Genomic DNA, 24,585 nt, shown 5'->3' on the forward strand with positions numbered 1-24,585 from the left:
CATCAACCAACACCCCCAGGTGCTTTTCCAGCAGGCAGCGTTCCAGCCATTCTTCCCAAGCCTGTTGCTCTGCCGGAGGTTGTTGTGACCTAAGGGCAGGACATGGCACTTTGTTCAGTTGAACTCTCGGGTCTCTCGCTGGTCAGAGTGACCCAGAGAAGAGTTAGAAAGTCTCTTTTCCCAGCCCAGTGCTTGAAGAAGGAGTCAGGGCTCTTCAGTTCTCAGTCTCGAGGTTGCTTATTGTTCCTTATCTATAAAATATTTTCTCCTGTCCAGCTGAGGTCTGTTCAGCAAGACAGTCCAGGCACTCTGCCTGCCCCCGGGATAGTGTTATGTCTTTATACTAAAAACTACAAATACAATGTTTACAATTACTTTCCAATGCCCATCACCTATGTTAGACAGTGAGCTTCTACTCTAAACCAATCTGCAAGTGCCAACATCACAGCAGAAGATGGAGGCCAAGAACAAGCAGGAGAAAGGCTGAACACACCCAGGTCCCTCCATCTTGCCCCCTGAACCCCCATTCTAGAAACTCCAAAATCTACTTTTTCACCCTGTGATAAATTCAGTATCATTCTACTTAACTGTCGTGGCCTGCAGATCTTCATATAAGGTAACTTGCTCCATGGGTCATAATCAAAACCACAGGCGTCTTGGGCTCTGTGCCAGGGTCCCTGAGCCCCCTGGCAGGGGTCCTGGCAGTTCAGGACAGCCAGAGGGATGTCCTGGGTTCCGACATTGAGCCTCAAACCATTGTCCTCAGCCCATTGATCCAGCCTATCCAGATCCCTCTGCAGAGCCTTCCTGCCCTCTGTCACCTGCAAGCTGCCTGAGGGTGCTCTCATACAGAATTACTGGATACTGGGAGTTGAAAGGGACCCATAAGGATCATCAAGTCCAGCTCTTAAGGGAATGGCCCCTGTGCAGTTTGAACCTACTACCTTGGCATTATTAGCACTGTGTTCTGACCGACTGAGCCAATCTCACTCAACCCTCTTGTTCATATCATCAATACAGATATTAAACAGACTGGCCCAAACACTGAGCCCTGGAGAACACCACTTGTGACCAGACGCCAACTGAATGTAACTCACATATTAATATTTTATGATTTTTTTGCAGTTTTGTTTTTGAAATCAAGATGATCATTTGCATGCTCATTTCTGCAGAGAAGCTTCTATATATTCCCTTTTAGCATCGATATTTTTTAAGGAAACTATTCACAACCAAAATCAATATCTATCATTTTGTCTTACATCTCATCTGATATTAGTTCCATTATTTTTCTGGACAGCTGTACTTTCTTATAAGTAATCTGAGTGAAATTCTGTGTATTCTCATACTGAGAATCTCCTTTTCCATTTGTACGATTATTTTAATCTTCTTGGATTCATGATGATGACCCTTGTGTTTAGAGCCTGTCTCTTAAGTAGCCTCCCTCAATCAGCAAAAGCTTACTTTAATTTCTGTTAGTGGCTAACATAATTTTTATTTGTTCCTTTATTTCTGCAGAGGAACATTCTTCTCTACTGATATATATCTAGTTTTGTTTTTTTAAAATTTGAGGTCTTCAAGGACCTAGAATATGTGATGCTTTCTTAGAAGGAAAAAGAAAATCCATTTCCAAAAGAGAGCTCAAAAAGAGAGCATTATGCCCATGCTGTGTTAAATTGGACTCTTCAGAATTTTTCAGTTTGCATCAAAAAGGAAAACAGCCTTGCACTTACAAGTTTATAGTTGCCTTACTATCCTGTGGTAATTGGATGGTGGCACTTTCCATATGTTACTTCTCAAAAAGGCAAAAATGACAACAGGTGGCAGTTTTTACAGATTCTGTGCTATGGGTTATTTACCCACTCCCTGTTTCTCACACAACCTTTCTGTTTCCTGGCCTGAAAGAAAACATAAAACCAAACCCAGTATTTTACATCTCTCTGATATTTAGGCTCCCCCCGTTTAGTCATAGAAAAGCAAGATGATGAAGTGTGAAGCTGCCTCCTTTGGCACTGATATGAGATCTTGGCAATATAAGCCATGGTTACTTTTTACCCTGTGTTCATGAATGTTTTTAACTGTTCCTGAATATCTTTGACAATGAGACAAACTGAACAGAATGTTAATTGAAGTTCAATTGGAGAACTGATGTCAAGATAGGATGGCTTATATTTCTGTTTTCCAGTTCAAGTTGACAGTACAGTTGACAGAGTCTGGGGAATGTAGATTTAAATTTGCATATTCTTCTTTAGGTTAGGTGCTTGCAGATTTGCTAAATTAATTCAATTAAGCTAAGGAAGAGGTTAAACATGTTTATTTGCATCCATGCTTAGTTGATTAGTATGCAAGATGAGAAAAAGCAAAACAAAGAGCACTTAACAGGCTTTGTCAGGCTGCATGGCTATGATTAGGGTACAAGGATAAGCATTTTGGTTTTCTGCTGCAAAAACATATGGCTGCGTGCTTAATCCTTCTCTTCCAGGCAAAAGGCACATATTTTCCCACTCCCTTGTTTGTCCCACCAGTTGCTGAAGCTAGGAGTGAAGTGGAATACCTCATTGTTTGGAGGAGAAAAAAAAAAGGTGGTGGTGGAAAGGAAAGGCTTCTAAAATAAAAAAGAGTAAGCCACGTGGGTAGATATCCACTGAGCAGCAAGTGTTGTTTTTTTTAAAAATAAAAAAAATATGGTGAAGGAGCTTGTCAGATCAAGACAGATATGTAATTATTCCTGTTTCAATAACATTTTTACATGAGACACTGTTCTTCTATTTGTTTGTTTTCATTGTAGGTCCTGACCAGATACCCCTGAGGGAAGAATTTGAGCAGATCATGTTGAAAGCTATGCAGGAGTTCACTCTGAGGGAGAGATCCTTGCAGATGAGTGCACAGTGTATCTCTGTGTCACCAGGTCAACTCCCTTGGCTTGCCAGGTTAATTGCCAGCGTGTCCCGGGATCTCGTGCACGTGGTTGTCACCCAGAACTCCCTGGCAGAGGGCATCTCGGAGACCTTGAGGTCTCTCAATGAAATGAAGCATCAGCAAAAGCTACCAGATTATGTAGTTGCCATTTGTGCATCCAAGATTAGAGGAAATGAATTCTGTGTAGTGGTTCTAGGTGAGTATATTTGCAGACTGCTTCAAATGGCAATGCCAAATTCATTTTCTTGAGTTACTGATCTGGTTTTTAAATCCCTTTTGTTCTTTTTATTCTCCTTTGTATTGTTGCACTGCAATGTCACAGTTTACTGTATCTTCACTAAGACTTGGAGTACTGAAGTCCATGAGGATATGGAAAAGTATCTTTATGCCAGTCATTACTACTTCTTGAGAGGCCTGAGACTTTATTGTTTGTGTGATTGCCTTAGAAAATATCTTGAAGTGACCCAATGACAAAATAGTTGTTTTGTCTTTGTTTCTTGTAACAACTGTGATATTTTACATGGCAGGGTCTTCTGCAGACTGCTCAGAACAGAATGTGCTTTTCATCCTTTTTGTCCTTATTTTTATCCTTTTAATTCTGCACTGATGACTGGCTGTGCTGTCTGTGTGTGAATGAGTGTGTCTGGATGGAAATGAACTTTGACTAGTCATCTTTCCTTTGTAGGCAGATAAACCAGTAATGCCATTTTTTTACTTTTAAAATCTTTTTTCTCCCACACGCAGGATAATTACTTTTTTCCTATTTATCCAGAATCCTCCATTTATTTTAAGGTGCAGATATTTATTTTGAGTATCATTTGTCATACAAGTATTCAAAATGATGTGCAATTGCAGAGAACCTGCTAACATTAGTTATATCAACTAATTCTCCAGTCACTAATGAAGTAGACTTGAGACTGCTCTCCCAGTCTACTGGGTAAAGGCAGTGGAGATCAATGATTGAAGATCAGAGTGCCCCAGACTTCTAGAATGAGGAGGTTGTGTTGACAATAAATTGTGTTAAGGTTTGCTCTCATCCTTTCCCTCTCTCTTCTCCAGGTCAGTATCAATCTCGGGCGCTTGCAGAGAGCATGCTCACCACCAGTGAATTTTTAAAAGAGATCAGTTATGAGCTCATCACAGGGAAAGTTAGTTTCCTGGCATCACATTTCAAAAATACATCTTTAGGTGAGTGATTCTAAGAAGCAGAAGTTCTAGCTAGCCAAGATAGTCTTGTCTTTAGGGTTGGTGTGTCTCCTGTTCAGCAGTTAAAATGCACATGGATACAGCTCTGCTCTCTCCATTGAGAGGCATTCTGTTCTTCTCTCCTCCTTGTGTGTAAAAGAGTGCTTGTCTCCTTCACCTGTGTGGTGGCAGTTCATAACCCTCTGGCAAAACATCTTTAACCCTGTCTCGCTGTTGAATATAATAGCAGGGCATGTAATACTTATGTAACCCATAAGTACACAAGTGTTTTCTAGTTTGTGCTTTTAGCAAGATTTTAGAGGTTGTTTTATGGTGTGTATTTCTTTGTAATCATCAGATGTCACCAGCAGCTGTAAAGTCACAGACCTGAAATTATACAACTGTGGCTCCTTTTTAAAAAACAAGAAAAATTAATCCAGCTGGTAAATCAGCAGATAGAAAAGTATTCTCCCTCCTTCTCTTCTCTGTATGCCCAGTCCCTTGCCTGAGTGCAGATTTGACACCAGCTGTGGGAGAACATGGGTGTGTGTAATGTTCAATGGTGTTTCTCTGAAATGGTTTCCTGGTGCTGCTCATTCTGATCTAGGTGATGATTTGGACAAGCTGCTGGAGAAGATGCTACAGCAGCGAGGGGAAAGTGTCATTATTCCTTTTAATGGAGATGTTAGTGAGTGTGTGTCATCTCAGGAGGCAATTGCCATGGTTTCTACGCAAGAACCAGGTAATTTTTTTTACGTGCAAGATATGAAATAAGTGAGTAGCTCACTAAACGTCAGAATGCATACACCTCAGGAGAATCTGGGGGCACATTTGCAGTCAGTGTGCCAACCTTAAAATACTAATACTGCCAGCTAAATGTAGCAATACAGCAGTTGCTCAGACAGAAAATCTCTGTAATAACCTTCAGCAAATTTTTTCCCCTGATGTTTTTGTATTCTATTAGCTAAAACATGTTATTTTCTGTTAGGCATCAGGCAAAGTAGAGAAGATGTTTCTTTGTAGCACTGGCATAGTGGATTCATCTCATCTTTTTGCTCAGAGAAAAGGAATGCCTTGAGTTTAAGGCAGAGGGGAATTGTGTTCTCCTTCTGATCTCCTCAGCTGTCCTCCTGCCTGGTAATATGCATTAGACCATTGTGCTCTGAGGCTTAAACTTCTATGTGTTTTAATAGCTTGGGCTGAAAGGGCTAGGGAAGTGTGATCTGTAATTTGTTGATCTCAGATGCATCTTATTCAGCCTAATGTGATAAGATTCTTAAGTGCAAAAGGTAAGCTAGGATTTCCTGTCTAAAATTGCTAATTTTCAGAATTGTTTAGCTAATCAGAGTTCTAAACATACTTTTCATATCGTGATACTGGGAAAAGATACACTGAGCTGTTGTGAACACTGAGATTCTTTCAGGTCCAGTATCAAAGCAAATTCAACCTCCAGTAAAGCTTTTTTCTGTGAAGGAAAGGTATGCTATTGGTTCATATTAGTTAACTTAAATTCATCTATTTAGTATTAAATCTGAATGAAAGCAAAATGGTTTATTGTCTCCACATGGATCAGGAGATCCAACTAGAAGGGCTGCCAGGCACTTTGTTCTGGCATCCTCAGAAGTACAAGTCTCAAGCTTCCTCAGAGGATTAATTTGAAGGGAGAAGGATCTTTAGATTCTGGGGGTTTTTTTCTTCTTACTGTGTACTTTTTTTTAAACCTTCATATTTTCTCAAAGAATTGTTCTAAGTTAGCTTTGTCCTTAACATGTGGCTGTACAGTGGTTGAAGCTATTCAGAAACTGCATGAATAAAAAAAATAGTATATAATAAAGTAGTAAGTCTCCTAGGCAGTGAGAGGGACATTTCTTCCATAGCAGACCTGCTGAAATGGACACTAAGGCATATTTGAAGAGGAGATAATCACATGTGCATATGCACACATGAAAACACATCCTTGTGTAAAACCAACACAGTAGTAAAAGTGGTATAAACAAAACACTGTAATGTCATTATAAATTTTAATCTGGTAACCTGCAAGTTGAAAAATGGTTAATGAAGCATGGATTGTTGGACACAGAATTGACCTAATGGAAATACTGAAATGGAACATGCTTTTTATTTTGAGGAAACATGAGTGCTCTGGTCAGTCTCTCAGTTCTCTGCATCTAGTGTGATATTGACGTTCATTAAGTCCAAATAAATCTGAGTTTCAGGAGAACATTAGAGCTTTGTACCATTCTCTCTCTGCTTTTTACTGTATGTACACATGTACATCTTTTTATATATCTAGGTATGTGCATGCATATTATGTATGAGTTGGTTCATTTAACAGAATGCATTTCATTGTGTTGACGCTGAGGTTTCCTTGGGTTAGAAATCCTTAAAACACTTAGGGCATATTAAAAATTGGTCAGTGCTGTACATGAAGTCATCTGATATATTACCACATTTTTATCAAAGAAAGAAAGTTGGCATTTGTGATCTGGACCAAACTTTCCAGAGAGTTGAGATTTATTCTGGTGAGTGATGTTTTTTTCCTGATAATAGAGGGTAGGCTGTTTGGAGGGTCACGTTTTGCTGGGGGGTGGGAGAGTAAACATGTTTCTTGCTGTGTTTTGTTTTCTTTTTCAAACAAACACACTCTAGATTTGGATGTTGATACCTTCCAAATTTACCAGCCACAGCTCACAGTTGCCAGAAAGCTCTTGTCCCAGGTTTGTGCTATAGCAGACAGTGGCAATCAGAGCCTGGATCTGGGCCACTTCAGCAAGGTGGACTTCATCGTTATTGTGCCCCGTTCGGAAGTCCTGGTGCAGCAGACCCTTCAGCGGATTCGACAATCAGGTAAAAGGGAGGGGAGGGCAAACAGGCCAGTATGGGATGTTACTCCGTCATTACTGGTGTATGGGGAAAAGTAAGCTGCTCCAGCACATCTTTTGTCCTCATAGCTTGTCTTTTATTGTACTTCTTAAAAAAAAAAAAAAAAAATTACAACATCATTAAGACCCTTAAAAATACCTAATTGATGCATATTTCAGAGTAGTTTACTTCTTTAATTCAAATGGCATTCAACGTCGTATGCATTGCACCATGCCTAATATATGAATATGACAGCAATATATCTTTACAAAGACTGGTTGTATTGACACAAACATTGAAGCAGAGCATGAAAAGTATGATATGATTGATATGATATGATGTATGATATGATATGATGCAATATGATACGATACAATACGATACAATGCAATACGATAGGATATGATTGATATGATATGATATGATATGGTAATAGGAGGAATCAGTTTTACAAAAATTAGTGATATTTGCAAAGGAAAGGTCAGGGTGACTTTTTCTGGCTCAAACAATATTAATGTATTAGCTTAATGTAGGCAAATTTGGCCTAGGATCAGTAATGGAGTGTAACCAACTGAGTGCTGCTTTGGAAATGTTTGTGGAGGCCTGATGTTTTCCCCCCACTTTTTTATAACGTGAGAAGTTTCAGGCACTTTCTGGAGGAAATCCAGAAGCCAAGGAGCACATTTTGGCCTCTGTTGTGAGAGAAATCCCATTTGTATAATCATCTTCCTACTGGGGCCTATCAGTGATTTGGCAGACAAGTGGCAACTTCCCATTGACCATTTTTGGATGCACTCAAAGGAAAATATTTTTGTTGTATTCTCCTTTTTGACAGGTGTGCTTGTGGACTTGGGCCTAGAAGACAATGGGACAGCCTATCAGAGAGCTGAGAAATACGTGGTCCGGCTGGACAATGAGATTCAAGCTAAATTTGAAGTGTTCATGAGGCGCGTGAAGCAGAACCCCTACACGCTCTTTGTGCTGGTTCATGACAATGCCCACGTGGATTTAACAAGGTAGCTGCTCCAGTCTGCTGAAGGCAAACCACCCTCTCCCAGCATCTTCCCATCAGGTTTTTCAGAAGACTTGCCATCTTAGACACATACTGCTTTGCCTAGGTGTTTTTAAGGCATTTTGTGTCTTAGAAAGAATCTCTTTTGGTTCCCCATGATATTTGTTACCTAACTCTGATTCAGCTAAAGGTAGGAGAGACTAGTTTCAGATTATTGGATGCCTAACAGGACTCTTTTTAGGGTTGTGTGCTATGGTGCTGAAATCTAGGGGAAAATGCTGGATTTTGCAAATTTCTTTGTTCTTCTTGTCTTTTTTTTTTCTTCTTTTTTCTATGCTCAAACCCAAATGTATCCAATGCTCACTAGCTAGTCGTGCTTTAATTCATGTTTCTAGCCCTGATAATAATGTTGTTTGTGATATGAGAAAGCTTACAGACATTTTAAGTCTGCATCATAAGAAAGATGCCATAGCTTCTGTAAGAAAAGGATCTTAAAAAACAGCTGTATTGAATTTGGCTTTAGGTCTAAACACAACATGTACACACATGCAAAAACATTTATTCCACCAAATCACAATTTCATATTGATAGAAGAAGGAAATAAGTTAGGCTTATTATTCTGTTCTTGTTCCATGAGTAAACAAAGGAGTATATGTGGTTTAAACATGATGTATAAGGTTGTCGGATTCTTTTCAATATTAGAAATAGTGAAAGGTTTCCCTTCCCATAGCAGAGGGGTTGGAACTAGATGGTCTTTAAGGTTCTTTAATGTAGAAACCATCCTATGGTTCTATAATAAGCAAAATACTCTCCTTGAATGACAGCTGAAAAGAGACAAAAGCAGCATTATTTCTACCTGGTCTCCCCATTCACTTTTTTTTATTTGCTCTACTTTGAATTTGGAGTTTATGAATATATAATGGAAGTAAAGGCAATTTCAGTAGCATCAGTAGACTTTCAGGCTCTCCAGCCTTTTAGAAATTTGTTATTTCAGACTGGAAATGCCACTGGATTTCATAAAATTGCTGCTATATCCTGTCCCCACAGCTCATGGAACAGTGTTTTTAATGAGAGGGGTTTAATCAACTTTGGTTTATTTTTGGTTTCCTCCATGTGATGTTTTTTTAAGTTGCCACACTAATCCAGCTTCTCACTGTCAACTGATTTTGATCCTTTATTTAGGTGTTTGCTGTTTTTCCTCTTTTCCCTAAGTTTATCCACAGAGAACAGTCAAACATTTTCTGAAGTCTTTTACCTTTCCAAAGAGATTTTTTTTTGACCCATGGTTCTCTGTGTCATGGTCAGTTAGAGATTTTTCTGTAGGAAGATAGTAATCCATTGAATTTCAGGACATCAGTAAGGCAATTCTTTGCATTCTTATCTCTGCAGTGCCATTTCAAGTTCCCTGTCACATGGTGAGCCTAATCATGGTCTGGCTGATAGAGTTATTAATTGCAGGGAGGTGCTTGAAGCGTTCAACCTCCTTGTTCTTCAGGTCAGCTCTTTCCCTTATGCCCTGCAAACACAGCAGTCCAGGATCAGCTCTAGCAATGAGGTACATTGGATACAATCTGACACTGTGGTAAGTGTTTAACTGTGAATTTTAACTGTGAAATTTAATGTGGAATTCATGCCTAACAGAGTCGAGAAAATGTGTGTGTTGGGAGGGAGCTGTTTCTCTGCTGGAGTTTATTCTCTCAGATCAGGTGGACAGCCCTGAGATAGTGATGGTAGAGGTAGCACCTGATATTTGGGACCAGGAATTAAACAGTTTCCTTATCTAGTCATGCAAGATGAGAATCCACTTTCTGTGCTCTGGTCAGACAAAGCTATGTAGATGTGCCATGAAGCTCCAGAGCTGGCTTTCCCTTTTCAAGCAATCTGACTTTTGACTGTAAGTTATACCTCACATATCCTGTCAAGTCTGTTCGTTTCATTCCCAGTCCTAATTAAAGTTGTGTGCTAGGTTAACAAGTTTTGGTGTAGTAGATGCTATCATTGTGCAGAGGAAAGATCCTGTTGGATATTCTGCACTATTAACTTTTTCCATCATTTCAGCCAGCTGATTCTGAGGATGTTTTGGATAAACCTGCTAAAAATAGCATTTTCTCTTATTACTTGTTTGGTGTATTTATTTCAGATTTGACTTTACTGTGCTGAGTGGACCATTAGTTTCTGCAAAGCATCTTAAAATGGGAGCTGTAAAAATAGTTAATGTAAAATGACAGAATGAATTTTTGGTTGATTGTTAATATAAACCATGTGGTGACCTTCTAAAATGGTCTAGACAATTTTTTGTTTCCCAAAAGTAAAAAACAATTAACAACTTCCAGTCTTCTGATTAAAAAAGTAACCCACAAAAAGCAGGGAGACTGTAGGTGGTTAATTACATTGCTAGAGATTACTGCTGATATAAATGCACTGGAGAACATGCTGTGCTTCTATCAAAGGCTCATGAAATTTGAAACACAAATATTCTGTCTTTCTGATAGCTGAATGCAGATTTACATTCCAACAAAAAAATTACTAATTTGTGGTTTCCATTAGAAAAGCATGTAGACTCTGACAATCAAGAACAACTTTGGAAATTAATAATTCTTCTCTTTTCAAGTACCACTCTAAATAGAAATGAGATGACAGTTGTCAGTAGATCTAAAGCCAGAGACAGGGAGTCAGAAAATAATTAGCAGAATTCTAGAAACCCGCTGCAGTCACAGGTAGTAGGTAATACTGAAAAATTTGCAAGGACCTGGCAAATAATAAGTCAAGTAAAAAAACAATTTACATTTTATTGTATTTGTTGAAACAAAAAAATAGCATCACTTAGGGAGAATGGATAAAAGGAGAAAGGATTCTTTGGTTGGGAAAGTGCTTTTCACTTATTTTTTAAAATGACACAAAAAATAAAAATTTGTTCTAGAATACCTTATATTTTTGCTGTTTGTGTACGAAACAGGATGATGCAACAAGTGAAGAAAAGCTATACTTTGGTTTGAATGAATACAGCAAATCCCTCCAGTGGGGAGTCACAAGTCCCCTTTTGAGATGTGATGAAACCTTTGAAAAAATGGTCAACACACTTTTAGAAAGGTAAATAATATCATGGAAACTTGGGATTCTGCCCAGCTGGGATCTTAAAGATACATCTTTATGAGCCCCATTACGGGGAATGAAGACACGATGACCTTTGATGTTGATCTTGGAAAACATGAAGTATGTGCAATTTTATTTTTGTAACAAATTTAGTGCAGTGTAAGAAGGAAGGGAGTGGATGTCCTTCATTTGTTTATAGAGGAGATCGGGCCCATTCAGCAGCAAGCTGAATTCAGCTGTGCTTCTCTCTTCTTTTGGCTCAGCCCTCACTGAGCTCAGAAGGTAGCACAGGTTTCATGCCTCACCACTTCTGGTGTCTCTCTCATTGGTGGTGAGGGTGTTTCAAAAACAATTTTGTTATTTCGGTAGTTGGCCATGGTTTTGGTTCCTGCAGCTCAGGGCCTGTTAGTACCCTGCAGCTGCCTGAAAAAGCTAGTTCCATGGCACATATCCAAGATACAATTAAATGTGCCCATTTCAGGAGTGAGGGGAATACTGTAATTTCCAGCAATGTGGAGTTAATCTGCTGTGCATATCAGCAGGACAGATCCCTTATAGCAGTTCAAATAATAGGTCTCATGTTTTCATATCTGCTAGAACAGGATTGTTCTGTGTTCAATACTGTGTTTTCTGTTTTAATTAGGTCAATATAATAGTTGTAAATGCATCTGTATTTATTAAGTAAAAGTCAATATAAAATGTGTTAAATCAGCAGCATTAATAATTAAGTACATCATTAATACTTAATATCGTTATTATCTACAAATAGGCAATAATAATTAGGTCAGTTCCTTAGGTTTCTCCTATTCTTTCTGGTCAAATCCAATGGAAAAATTAGTGGTCACTATCACTCTTGATCACAGAAGTTCAAGTGTGGGTGGGAAAAAGGATGAAGGAGGATTTATGTATGTGCAAATAATCATACGAGATGAGGATAATACTAGAAATTGATGGTGGGTGAACCTCTCTACCTTGGTGCCAGGATATGTTTTTGTGTGACAGTTTATCAGTTTAGGCTCTGTTTTCAAGAAACTGGGCTACTCTGTCTGGGTGGATGAGCCATTCAACCTTACAAGCTGAAAATATTGCATACATTCTTGTATTATAAGAAAGGCTCCATTTGTAGTAGCAGAAGTGCACTTTTATGGCAGGAAGAGTAAAAAGTATTTTAAAAACTGACTGGTTTAATGACTGGCTTATGGTACCCAGAACAAACTACTGTAGCTAAACACAAACCGAAAACTTTCTCTAAATGGATATCATAGTATCTATTAGATTAGATTATCTGTTAGACCAGAGAAATTTGGAACATCTAGTTATTTTAGTTATTCAGACTATTGTGACACAAGACCAGCACCCAAGGTGTAGTAGTGTAGTGTTTTTCTGTATTATGGTGGCAAGTGAGCTCATGGGAAATGTCTAGAAATTGAGTGGATTTTTTTTGCTTTAGTAGGTTTTAATTTTCTTTCTCTTAAAATTTTACTTCATATTTGTTGTCACTGCATGTAGCTGTAATGAAAGCAAAGATGTTGGCTATGTAAGTTAAAAGGCAAAATGGGAGTTCAGATTTGGCTCAGAGCCAGCAATTCCTATTGGTACATCCAATTTTCTGATGAGAGATTGAGAGTTGTGAAATGATGAAGTACTTCTCCCACAAACCACTTGAAGTCATGATGATCCTCAAGTTCATAGAAGAAAAAGCTTGTGGAAAGCAAAGCAATTATAAGCATGTGTTCTGGGAGTAAATTGGATATGAGGTGTTCCTTATCTCCATCAAGCCAAAGATCTTTAGCTAAAATTTTGGACTAGATGAGGGTAACAGAAGTTTATAATTCCTGTTACTTGAGCTTAGGACTTGGGCCAAATGCAGAGAATTTTTGTTGAAAACTTTTGTCCATGAAAATGGAAGACTTCATTCTTTGAGCACTACTGGGAAAAATAGTCACTTCTCCACTATGCAGTCCTGCATTTTGGCTGATTTTCAGACAGTGCTGTGATTTTGGCTGTGCTAATGCAGAACCGTGTCGCCCCCAAGGTACCCGAGGCTGCACAGCATGGTGATCCGCTGCTACCTGCTCATCCAGCAGTATTCCCAAGCTCTGATGGCCCTGACCACCATGGCCTCTCTGAGGGACCACAGCACACCTGAGACACTCAGCATCATGGACGACCTCATCACAAGTCCAGGAAAGGACAAGAACGGCTGTGGCCACATGCTGGTCATTCGGGTGCCATCGGTGCAGCTGGCCATGCTGGCCAAGGAGCGGCTGCAGGAAGTCAGGGACAAGCTGGGGCTGCAGTATCGCTTCGAGATCCTCCTGGGGAACCCTGCCTCGGAGCTCACTGTGGCCAAACACTTCGTCACACGGCTCAAGGTCAGCAGGAGCTGAATATTTGGTTGTTTGTTTGTGTGCTCACTGTAGTGATCTGGCTGTTGTACCTGTTTTGTGCTTAGTCCCACGTGTTTATAGGTGAATTATTCTATAGGGAAAGGGCAGGTGTACTGTATCTGTCACTTGGAATGCATTTCTGTACTTTGAGCATAAAAGGTAGAGAGACTTGGAGCAAACCTGAATTGTTACTGGTCCATGAAATCAAACACCAGCTGTTATTTCACTTCTTAAAGTTGAATAACAGCATGCATCAGATAGGGTTCATCTCTAAAAGCAGAGCTCAGAACTCTGTAGGCAAACTAATTATTTCCACCAACTTATCTGTCTGTCTAGTGTATCTGTTGTCTGCTCTGTTCATCCATCTTCTGCCCTTCTGATAACTGGTAAAGTATGCTGTTTGTCACAGATTTCTTTCCTCAACCCCTGCATGCTGAAAGCCTGAAGAGGCTACATGCATATATGCCTAGCATATCTGCACCTGCCTAAAATTTTGCATGGATTTACAAGAGCATGGTTCAAGTAGCCAAACCCACTTTATGTATTGACCTCACTACATTAAACAAAGAGGAGATGGGTTGTCTGCCTTAGGTATCAGCCTGAAAGTAGTACTGGTTATCTGTCCTGATCTTTGCTCACAGAGAGCCTAATTTTCTGCTTCTACTATGAGTTATACAGTGTATTCAAAACCACGGAAAAGAGAAATGAAAACCACAGAAAAGAGGAAGGAATTTTGTAAGCCTGTCTGAGAGAGCTTGCTTACTGCCAAAAGCAGATAAAATGTCCTTTAAAGAAGCAATGACTCCTGCTTCTCAAACTTTATGTGCAGCAGGAGAGGGAAGAATGTAGTCATAAATGAGACAATGACATGTAAGATTAACTGCTCTGTGCTGGTGGGTTTTTTTGGATAGGCGTGAATCCCACTCTTAAATAATTCTGGGTTGAATCCTGTGAGGGCTTCTTAACCGTGCTTTGCCATAATGAGTTGCAGCCCTTACACACTGCTGAAGCAGCCTGTGAGGCCTCAGCTGTGGAGCTGTTGCAGGTGGATATCCATGTAGACATTGGTCTGGAATAGAGGAATTATGTCAGGTAGAGAGTGAAAAACCTCTAAATAATTCTTCTTATTCCTCTCTCCAAAACATAACACATGTTTTTGGACTGAACAGAGCTGCAGGATTCTTTCTTCTTTTCTTGCAGTTTAGTAGAAGAAAAGCCCTCAAATCTGAACCATGCATATGAAGGGAGTTAAGGAGAGGAATTCAGTTTCCCAAATTTAAGCCTGTAATGTCTTTTTAGGTGGGGTGTGCCAGTAATATCTCAGAATAACAAAGGTCACCTGTGAGGCTGGTGCTGCGCTACCATACCTGCTGGTCTGGTGCCTGGGATAACACAAGATTTCTGGCGCCTGGGATAACACAAGACATGGTGTGAGCATGTTTGAGGAGCTGATTCCTATTACAAAATTCATCAGCCTAGGTTATTGGAGACAAATTTGATTTAGTCTCTATGCTGCTGGGCATTTGTTCTGACATTAGGTGGAGTACTGAAACTACAGGACTAGAGCTAGTGGAGAGCTTTCACTATGAGCATCCCAGCCCTTTTTTTGATGTGTGCATGGGGAGAGAGCAATATGAGGCTACTGAGTGCTGAGGCTCAAAATGTGGTCCCACCAATAAATAGTTTTGGCTGCAGGAGGACGAGACCTCATCATGACCATTTTCAGAAGCAGGGAAGGAAACTTTACAGGTGTTAGTGAACCCAGCTGAAAAGTGTGACTTAACTTAGCCCCTCCTTCTGATGGCATGAGCAGGGTGTGTGATGCCACAGCAGGGCAGGGAGGGTGAGCAGCTGTCTCTGCAGTGCTGGTGGCTGCATTGTTCTGTCAGACAAGCCTGCTGGTCAGCCAGACCAGCCAGACAGGTCATTAATCTCCATCAAGGAGTCAGAGCTACAGAATGAAACAAGAGATGGAAGACAATTTAAATAACTATTTCACTGACAGGGATGCTGTCATGGCATGCCCTTTAAGTGTAACCAGAATCAAACTGTTTGGGAGACATTCAGAGGTGAGGTGCTCTGAGGGTTGAACCTCTCTGACCTTCCTGAGAAAGATGGTCAAGAAATATCTGTTCTGGATGCAAGTTTACATCTCAAAGCACTAGGCACTCATTATTTTTAGGTCCTTAAGCTAACAAAAAGAAAATCAAGGAAAATCAAAAGAAAAATTGTCTTCCCCTATCTTACTTTCCAGTCATGCACTTTCACAGAAACTTTGTTCTGTGGAGAGGCAGAAGAACACACAGCTGGACTAACCCTTTTGAGCCAGAAATTCTCTGCTGCCAAGGCTGCTTTCCCAAGTTATTGGATACTGCTAGTTAATTGGAGAAATAAATTTTTTCAGTAAGCTCTGCTGAACCAGGGGAATTGTAAGGTATAAGGACATGAGACTGATGCTACCAACCTTTCCAGTGCTAGGGGAAAATTGTGCAGTTTTGCGGTCTCAGGCCTTGATAGACTGTGGGTAAGGAGTTCTTTTAGGGGGGATTACCTCCAGGGAAAGGTGAAATGTGTTTCTGTCACGTTATCTTTCATTGTATAAAATAATTAAACAAGGTTCATTGTCCCATTTTCATACTCCACTTCAAAGTCTTACTTTAGCTTTACATTAATGTCTTCTATCTGTGCACACTGAAGGCATCAATGACTTTTTTCTCTGACAGCCCACACTAATGCCACACCTGGTGAATATTTCCAGCACTGAATAACGTATGCTATGCACCTGTTTTTCTTTGCATTTAATGCTTGGCTAACAGTTGGCTACCAGAAAACAAATGCATGCCTGCACCCAAGGTCTCCTTCCTGTTGGCCCTTGAGTAAGCAAGCCCTGTATTCAAAGCAAAAGCAGGAGCTAAAGGAAAAAGCTGAAGATTTAGAAGATGTCATTTAGGTGTGACTGGAATATTCTCTGTTCACAGGCTTGGAGGGGCAATGAGCAGGATGACTGGATTCCTCGCACCTATCAGGATCTGGAAGGTCTACCTTGCATTGTTATTCTCACTGGCAAAGACCCCCTGGGAGAGACTTTTCCCAGGTGCTGTTATTATTCTTTCAATGTGGTTGCTCTCTAACATCTTTAGATAAGTTGGATTTGATACCATCTAGCTGTCTTTTCGCAAAAGGAGTGTTTTTTGTAGACTTCAGTTAAAACTGTTTAAAGCTTTGGAAAGTGCAGTTTGTGAAAAGTCATGTGTGGGTCAGTAAATGTCTGTGCAAAGTATGAAGGAGCATACCTTATGTGCTGAATATTTAAAAAGAATTTTATATATATGGGCTAATAAAATTGTTAATGAGTATTTAGTAACTAATTAAAGATAGGGAGTATTCTTCAAAGTCAGAGAAAACAAAACTTCTTTTTTCATTTGAGTTGGCTTTCCTAGGTCGTTGAAATACTGTGACCTTCGACTGATTGACTCCAGCTACTTAACTCGCACTGCGTTAGAGCAAGAGGTGGGCCTGGCATGCTGCTACGTCTCCAAGGAGGCAATTCGAGGGCCTGTTGTAGCTCTTGACCTCAGTGAGAAGGAGCAGGAGAAGGCAAATGGCAGTGAGAATGACTCTGATGAGCTGCTGATAGACTTGGACCGGCCCCAGAGCAACAGCAGTGCTGTCACTGGAACCTCAGGTCAGTTATCCTGCTGATGGTCTGGAAAACAAGTCTTTATTCCTTAGCCACTGGAATCTGGATGCAGTGAGATGTTTTCTCAAATGTGGGTTGCTTAGCTGGATTCAGCTGCAGGCTAAACAATGAAATGTTAGTTGCAGATTCTTCACACTGAGCAATTTTCCTGTCTACTGCTAAAAGGAGACGGTGTTTCCATGGAAGGAATGGTGTGTCATAGCTTAGCGTCCTTTGTGATTTTGATTTTTAAACTTTCATTTCACATTTGTTGCTGGCTTGGATCCTGAAAAGATCTTAAAAATCAGACCAAAAAGGGCTAGTATAAAATTCTAGGAATAGAAAAATGCTGTGTAACTCTGGGAATACCTATGGATGAGGATGGATATCTGCCTCCTTGCCAAGACCAACAGAATGTTTGGATCTTGTCCTACCTCTTCAGGCATCACCTCCCACCAAGCCTTCCCTTCTTTGCCTTCTGCAGACACTTCTGGTTCCTTCCCTTTATTTCCCTATGAGTCTGAGGCATGAAGACAGCTGAACTGGGTCTTTGCTATGCACCAGGTCTTCCCATACACTAACTAAACCTGACAGGTAGGGAGGAGGGACATAGCCCAGCTCATGTCCAAGTTGCAGTTAAATAAATGCTCTGTTCTTCATAGAAAGGAAGATGCAATTGATCTGTGTATACAGTGGTTTGTTAAACTTGACTTTCACAACGTTGTATTATCAAATTCCAAATCCTAGATGGGAAATGATAGCTAGCATACAGAGATTAGGACTGAGCACTTGGAGTCTGACCCCTGTTGCAGCAGGGCATTTGCCTCTCCAGCCAAAGGGACAGACAGATGTAAATTATTTCTTCTTACATGGTGAAACACTGACGTAAGCCACAGCAGCATTCACTGAACAGAAGTGTTTGTGCATTAGGATTGTTACATAGATCAAATGAATTAATGGACTTCTTTCATCAGTCAGTAACTTTTCATTGCCTGCTCTTTGTTTTCCCAGGCTCCCTGGCTGACAACGGTGTGAGCTCCTCGAGTGCCGCAGACAAGTCTCAGAAGCAGGCGCCATCCCTGAACTTCCAGGCTGTGGCACACAGCTCAGTAGACGAGGGAGCTTACTCCAGCTTTACAGCCAGAGAGACCCTGAAGCAGGAGTGTGACTCGCTGGGTAACCAGATGGCCAGCAGCACCACTCCCAAGCTCTCCTCTCTGTCTTCAGTCTCCCAGACCTTCCAGTGGCCTGCCCAGTCAGCCAAGGACAGCAAGGCCCTCCGTGTGGCGCTGCCGCGCATCGTCATCCTGTCCAAAGCCGCCTACTGCCTCCTGAGCTCGCAGAAAAATGGGAACTTGCCTTCCTCCTCTTCCCTCCTACCTCACGCTGACGTGTCTTGGCTGAGCTCCCTGAGGCCTCTTCTGCACAAGGACATGAGCAGTGAGGAGCAGTCCCTGTACTACAGGCAGTGGACGACAGCCCGGCAACACCACGCGGACTTCAGCAATCAGGCCGAGGCGTCTGGCACCAGGACTTTCCACCCCCGGAGGCTGCTTCTGACAGGGCCACCACAAGTAAGTTCCTCCTGCCTTTCCAGCATTCTGAGGGGGCCAAGTTTGCAGTGATGTGTTCTGAGGTCAAAAATCAAAGTCAAATTTTAAGGCTAAGTCCATGCTGAAAGGGGTAAGGAGAGGAAGGGTCATGCTTTATGTCATGTTTTAGCCGAAGTGAAACACGTGTGGGTGGCACTGGGCATAACATTGTCATCAGGAGAGAAGCAATTATCACTGCTGATCTCCCTGCATACCAAAGTGACACAGACTGTGACCAGGTTGTGCTCAGAGACCAATTTAGTAGAAGTGTTTTCAGTATAGTGGGCAACATTACATCTTGCAGTATTTTCAGGCAGAGCTGAACACAGAGCTCTGGAGTAAGCCCAGAGGCATTTATCTGAAATTTACCGAACTTCCACTGTAGAACTTTGGGTTGGCATTTAGACTTTTTTCCATCTCTGGCTCAGGTTGGAAAGACTGGTTCATACTTGCAGTTCCTAAGGATTCTCTTCCGCATGCTGATCCGGTTGCTGGAAGTAGATGTGTATGATGAAGAAGAGATTAATGCCAGTAAGTATTTAGTAGGTATTCTTAAGATGTCTCATAAAGAGCCTACTTGTGTATTAGTCAGCAAGGAAGTTTTTAAGCTCACTAAAAGTCTATGAATTACACCTACTACATGTCCTCTCCATTAGTGTGTAACTAGACTCTAGGTATCTGCATATTTTTCAGTATACGTTGATAAAAAAGTGGACTTTATAATGGGCTTATCTGAGAATTATTAAATGTATTTTAGGCTTATACATCTGTGTAGAACTCAAACAAAAGTGAGCACAAAGCTGTAAATGGGCAACATCTGCCCATGTTCTCTCTCCTTGCAGGTTTTTAAGTGCTGTCTGCTTTTAAGTAGACAGGACATTTAAGAACATTTTGTTCCTGGCTGAAACCTAACTATTACTTATATTTATTTAGAAGTTATGTATCCTTTTTCAGTAAGATTGTCCCCTGTCTGCAGTTTGCAGGTTTTATGCTAAGGATAAAGGGTAATGGGATCCTCTTTGGATTTGTGCTCATTTGTCAGATCTCACAGATCCATTAACTGCCATGGCAGGACTTTGTCTTGAGAAAAGCAAAACCTTTTAAAAATTAGTCCTCTTCATGGTGTTCTGGTACATAATTCTTATGATCATTAGACTGGCATTCTGAAAATGTAGTTGCTGTTGGACCTTTGAAAAGACTAATATTTCTGTTCTACAGTGTTATTAATGCAAAAAAGGAAAAAGAGAAAAGAGAAAAATATATTTTCCTTTGATTTTGAGTTTTGGGGGCAGTTATTCCCTTGTTATTTGAACTAAAATACCTCAGAAACTTAGGATGAAATACCAAAATGCAGGAGATGTTCTGCACCATGCTGACAGGCCTGTTGAGATCATGGCAATGTGTCACACCCCTGCCAGGAATGCATGGAACTCCAGCAGAAGAGCAGTTTGGGGTTGGTTGGGTTTTTGGTTGCGGCTTTTTTGCTCCCACTACTTCTGTTGGAATGCTTCTCCAGAGCCCTTGTGTTCTCATTATTTTTAATACTACTTTATTCTCCACTCCAAATATGTTTCTGTCCCATTTATACACATTCTGTTTAGGATATTATGTATAAACATAATAATTTAAATTAAAATACTTTTTCTCTTCTTTGAGGTTTGTTTCTTTGGAGTGGTCAGGCAACTATCTTACCTTCCCTTCAGCATTCATCTAGGTAGTCTGGATCTTCTTACAGGGTTCTCACAAGTGACAGGCTCTATATTCTCCTTATCAGTTTGGTACTCTGGCCTGCACATCTATTTTCAATTTATCCTTCTGGTGTATGGGTGAGCAGAACTGAATGTTTAACCAGCCCAGCCTACAACAGCTCATGTGTTTCCCTGCCTCCACTGAAAGCCCCATGATTGATGAAACCCGTGAACGGTCTTTTCCATTCTCCCTTTTCAGTGGCATTGATGCTTAGCTGGTGCTCCAGGGTTTCTCAGCAACTCTGTCATTTCCAACCAAGGTGCTCCCAGCCTGCTGCAGAAATGCTTGTTATTAATCCTTCAATGTACATATGACTCACATTTTTTCTGTTAAATATCACCAAGTTTTTGTTGTTACAGTTGTTGAGGCCATTGAATTCTGTCCAGAAATTCCTTTTCCATGTTGACAGTGACTCTTAGGAGTGTGCCACCAGCAAACTTAAACCAATTTTTTGTTTAAAATGGTGAGAATAGTGAAAATACTAATCAGTGTGCCCCTCTACTGACCTTTTAACTTCACTGGTAATCGCACCTGCCTTACAATGTTTTATGCTGCCATCTTCTATTTATTTAGTCAACTCTTTCAATGTACAGACCATTCTCCATTTTCTTCAGCTGCATTAATAATTTGTCCTATAGTATCATGCCAAGTACTTGAGTCCAGAAGGATAAGATTCATTGCATTTCCTTTGTTCAGAGAAATAGGTATTTCATAGCCATATAATGAAAGTAACACAGGATTTATTTAGTCAACCTATATTCATTTTACCACATTTTTCATTTAATTCAACATCTTTAATTACTTCCTTCACCCTGTCCAAATTTTAAATATTACCCAGGTCAAAGTAATGGACTCAGAGCTCTTTAGATTACTGTCTCTCCTCTTGCATCAGGGTATGGTGAGCCTGTGCTTGTCTATAGACCTGACCTTCATTTCTCCTGAATTCACTTTTCTAAAATCAGTAACCTCAGTTACAAACCTATTTTCAAGTGTTCTTCCATCTCATTTTAATCTGAATTGACTCATGTTCAAGCTGCATTCCAAAGCTGTTTTCTTAGGCCAGTGTTTTCTACCATTCCCATTGCTTAAACTTGATTTTCCGCTTTAGACTTACCTCTGTTGGATCAGTACAGAAGAGTTTCATTTGATCCTTCCTGGCCACATCCTATTCTGTAATAGGAGCGATTCTTCTACTGCCTTTATCACCAGCTACTAGTTCATAAATATATACAGCCTCTCTTTCCTGGGTTTCATCCTTCTGCCTTTGGATACTTTTGCTTCTCATTTACCCAGTGCTCTTCAGTCTGTCACAGAGGGGCTCAAAACTACTACACCTGTGCCTTCTGCACAAATAGGACCATTCATCTGAGCATTTTAAGCTTAAACCACAGTGAATTATACCTCAGCAGCATGAAAGATACCTAGGAAGCTTCTTCTCCTGCACACAGTTTCTAAGAAATTGCCATTTCAAAGAAATGGCTTTGTGTGGATTGTAATTTCACTGGTAGTGTTTATGATGTTCAGAGATGTTGCTCTCTGTGTATGTTTGCCTGTGTGAGTTCCAATGCAACTGTGAACAGCAACCACCATATAAGCATCATTTGGTGGGTATCTGATTCTGCTTACCTGAAGTGTGTTGTTGCAGATCATACAGAAAACAGTGAAGTTACTCAGTCTAGCAATGACCACTGGCCAGACATTGAGATCTTCAGCAAAATATCTTTCGACCTGAGTGTACATGACCCTAAGTACAGAAATATAAGTCCTGTGTACACAGAGCAACTCTCAAGAGTGAAACAAGGTAAGTAAAATGTAGACTTTTTAAGGAATACTTTCCTACAGAGATTCAGTGTTTATTGGTTCATTTGAACACAAGTTCACAAGAACCTTTAATCTCCAAAATGAAATGGAAAAAATACATTTATGTATTCTTTACATTTTTTACCAGGATCACAATCTCTGTTTTTTAATGCTCCTAAAATTTTTGTTACTTCTTTTCTTTGTGCACAGAAGCAAACAAAGAAACAAAATCAGAAGAACCTAAGAAAAGGGAGACCGTGTCCATGATGCTGACTAAATATGCAGCTTACAACACCTTCCATCACTGTGAGCAGTGCCATCAGTACATGGACATTAATCCTGCTGCACAGGTTGGTGTCAAGGTCTAAAGGTAAAAACTGCATCCTTGGTTTTCTATTGTGGTCTCTCCAGGCATACTGCTCTCATCTCAGGACTCATGCTTTCCAGTCAACCACTTTGCCTCAGATGGAATTGTTTAATTCTTCCATTCTCAGGGGAGATATTGAGCTACAGACCCAGGAGCATCAACTGTGTCTGCCACGTTCTGCATGAGCAGTTTTCCTCTGCAGCTGCCTCTGGCAAAGGGTGAATATTGTGATTAGTTTTCTGAAGCCAAAGCATTATTCAGCATGCCCAGAGGGTTTGCAGTGTCTCACGGGAGAAGACTGTAAAAATTAAGGGAAATGCTTGTCTAACCTAAATGCCAGCCATCCACACCTGTGATGGGAGATGGCAAGACCTCCTTCTTCCTTTCTTTGTATGTAACTGTGCATCCTTCTCAGCAGTAGCTTATGAGTCACTGGACAGAAATTAACATTTTAATCTGTTTAGTTAAAAAATCCTTTCATTTCTAAATCAAACAGTTATGCTCACAGAAGACTGGCAAGTAAGATTATTCCTGGTTAATAGCTGACACATTATTTCTTAACCACCAGCAGAATTTACCTGGAAGTTTCTTATCTCCATTCATTCATTCCTTGCTCGCTAATGTTTTCCAGAAGCTTGCTATTAAGATGTGGCAGTGTAGACACCCTGACCTGGCAGTGCACAATGCCAGTTCCCTCAGAGCAGCACCAGCAGGTCTGATCTAAACCTCATGCTTCATTAAGTCCGTTGAGAGAAGCAAATCCTCCCCAAGGACATCTGTTGTTCCCTCCACTTATCTTTGTGCATGTGGTTAAACATAACTAGTACTAATAAATATAAACATCTACTTCTATGTGCCAGTGTGAGCTGTGTATATAGAATTAAGATAATTGAGCTCAGGAAAATTACACTTTCAGAGGGGAGTCACTGGATAGCAAACATTATGAAGAGAGAGGGATTCTTAAATGCTTTAACAAAACCTAAATAAAGTCACTTGCATTTTCCATCTTAGGCTGATTATTTCAATTTTTAGCAAAAGATTATGGGAAGCTTGTTGGTAAGAGTAAGTGATTTGACTTTGTAGTAAGACAGATGCTTTTGTAGGATGACATCTATCAGCTGTGTAGGCATTTGTATACACTTACATGGTTCAGTGAAGTGCTGGGCAAACTTAAACTCACCCAAATCCTTCATAGCCTTGTTAATGGTGTGGTCTGCTTTGGTCACACTACTACTTAGGAGAGTATTGCCACGGGATAAATACTGTACTGACACCAATACAGGATGCTCCTGCTGAGGTGTCTGAATGACAGTGCATGCTGCTGTGGAGGCACCCCCACATACTGCACTGCTCTTTGAATCCTCTAAGTAAATTGATGTGGACATTTTTCTCCTAGTATGTATGCATGTGTGTGTGTGGGTGTCTGTGTATGTATGTGTATATTTGACTTCTCTTTGTAAATAATGAGAAATAATTCCTAGCTGAAAGGAACTTCAGAAGAGTCCAGCTTGGCCAAAGACCATTACTGGTACAGAAAGCTGATTCCTTTAATAGCAAGGCCTCAATAATGTACCTTATTGTGAGAAAAATTATTACTGAAAGAGTGGTTTGGATGTTCTTCTCTGATGGCTTCCAGTACTGTGACTGAAAGAACTCCTCCTCCTTACATACTCCTTATGTGTTACCTGCTTGGAAACCTCTTTTTGCTGCTTATTTGTCTTCAGGTGTCTGACTCCACTCTGCATGCATTCACGTTTTCATCCTCAATGCTGGGAGAAGAGGTTCAGCTGCATTTTATAATCCCCAAGTCCAAAGAGAACCATTTTGTCTTCAGCAAACAGGGAAAGCATCTCGAAAGCATGCGACTCCCACTCGTTTCTGACAAGGTGCGTTCTGTGCTGCTCTCACCCATCTGCTGCACGCAGGCAGCTTGCAATACA

At 40.5% G+C, this 24,585-nt stretch overlaps 1 protein-coding gene across 7 annotated transcripts in view; it reads left to right on the plus strand.

Moving 5' to 3' along the window:
• Window positions 1-24,585, plus strand: part of GREB1L (GREB1 like retinoic acid receptor coactivator) — a 131,307-nt gene that overhangs the window by 95,131 nt on the left and 11,591 nt on the right. For all 7 annotated transcript variants that reach the window (XM_074549382.1, XM_074549401.1, XM_074549415.1 and 4 more), the window contains 15 exons: window positions 2,786-3,112; window positions 3,976-4,104; window positions 4,709-4,843; window positions 6,751-6,948; window positions 7,799-7,979; window positions 9,365-9,557; window positions 10,932-11,065; window positions 13,104-13,443; window positions 16,437-16,552; window positions 16,899-17,143; window positions 18,149-18,711; window positions 19,158-19,260; window positions 22,124-22,279; window positions 22,489-22,628; window positions 24,370-24,531. In XM_074549382.1, coding sequence (XP_074405483.1) covers window positions 2,786-3,112; window positions 3,976-4,104; window positions 4,709-4,843; window positions 6,751-6,948; window positions 7,799-7,979; window positions 9,365-9,557; window positions 10,932-11,065; window positions 13,104-13,443; window positions 16,437-16,552; window positions 16,899-17,143; window positions 18,149-18,711; window positions 19,158-19,260; window positions 22,124-22,279; window positions 22,489-22,628; window positions 24,370-24,531 — 3,122 coding nt within the window. The remainder of the gene's footprint in view (window positions 1-2,785; window positions 3,113-3,975; window positions 4,105-4,708; window positions 4,844-6,750; window positions 6,949-7,798; window positions 7,980-9,364; window positions 9,558-10,931; window positions 11,066-13,103; window positions 13,444-16,436; window positions 16,553-16,898; window positions 17,144-18,148; window positions 18,712-19,157; window positions 19,261-22,123; window positions 22,280-22,488; window positions 22,629-24,369; window positions 24,532-24,585) is intronic.

The sequence above is a fragment of the Zonotrichia albicollis genome, chromosome 1 (genome assembly GCF_047830755.1).
Source record: "Zonotrichia albicollis isolate bZonAlb1 chromosome 1, bZonAlb1.hap1, whole genome shotgun sequence".
NCBI lineage: Eukaryota > Metazoa > Chordata > Aves > Passeriformes > Passerellidae > Zonotrichia > Zonotrichia albicollis.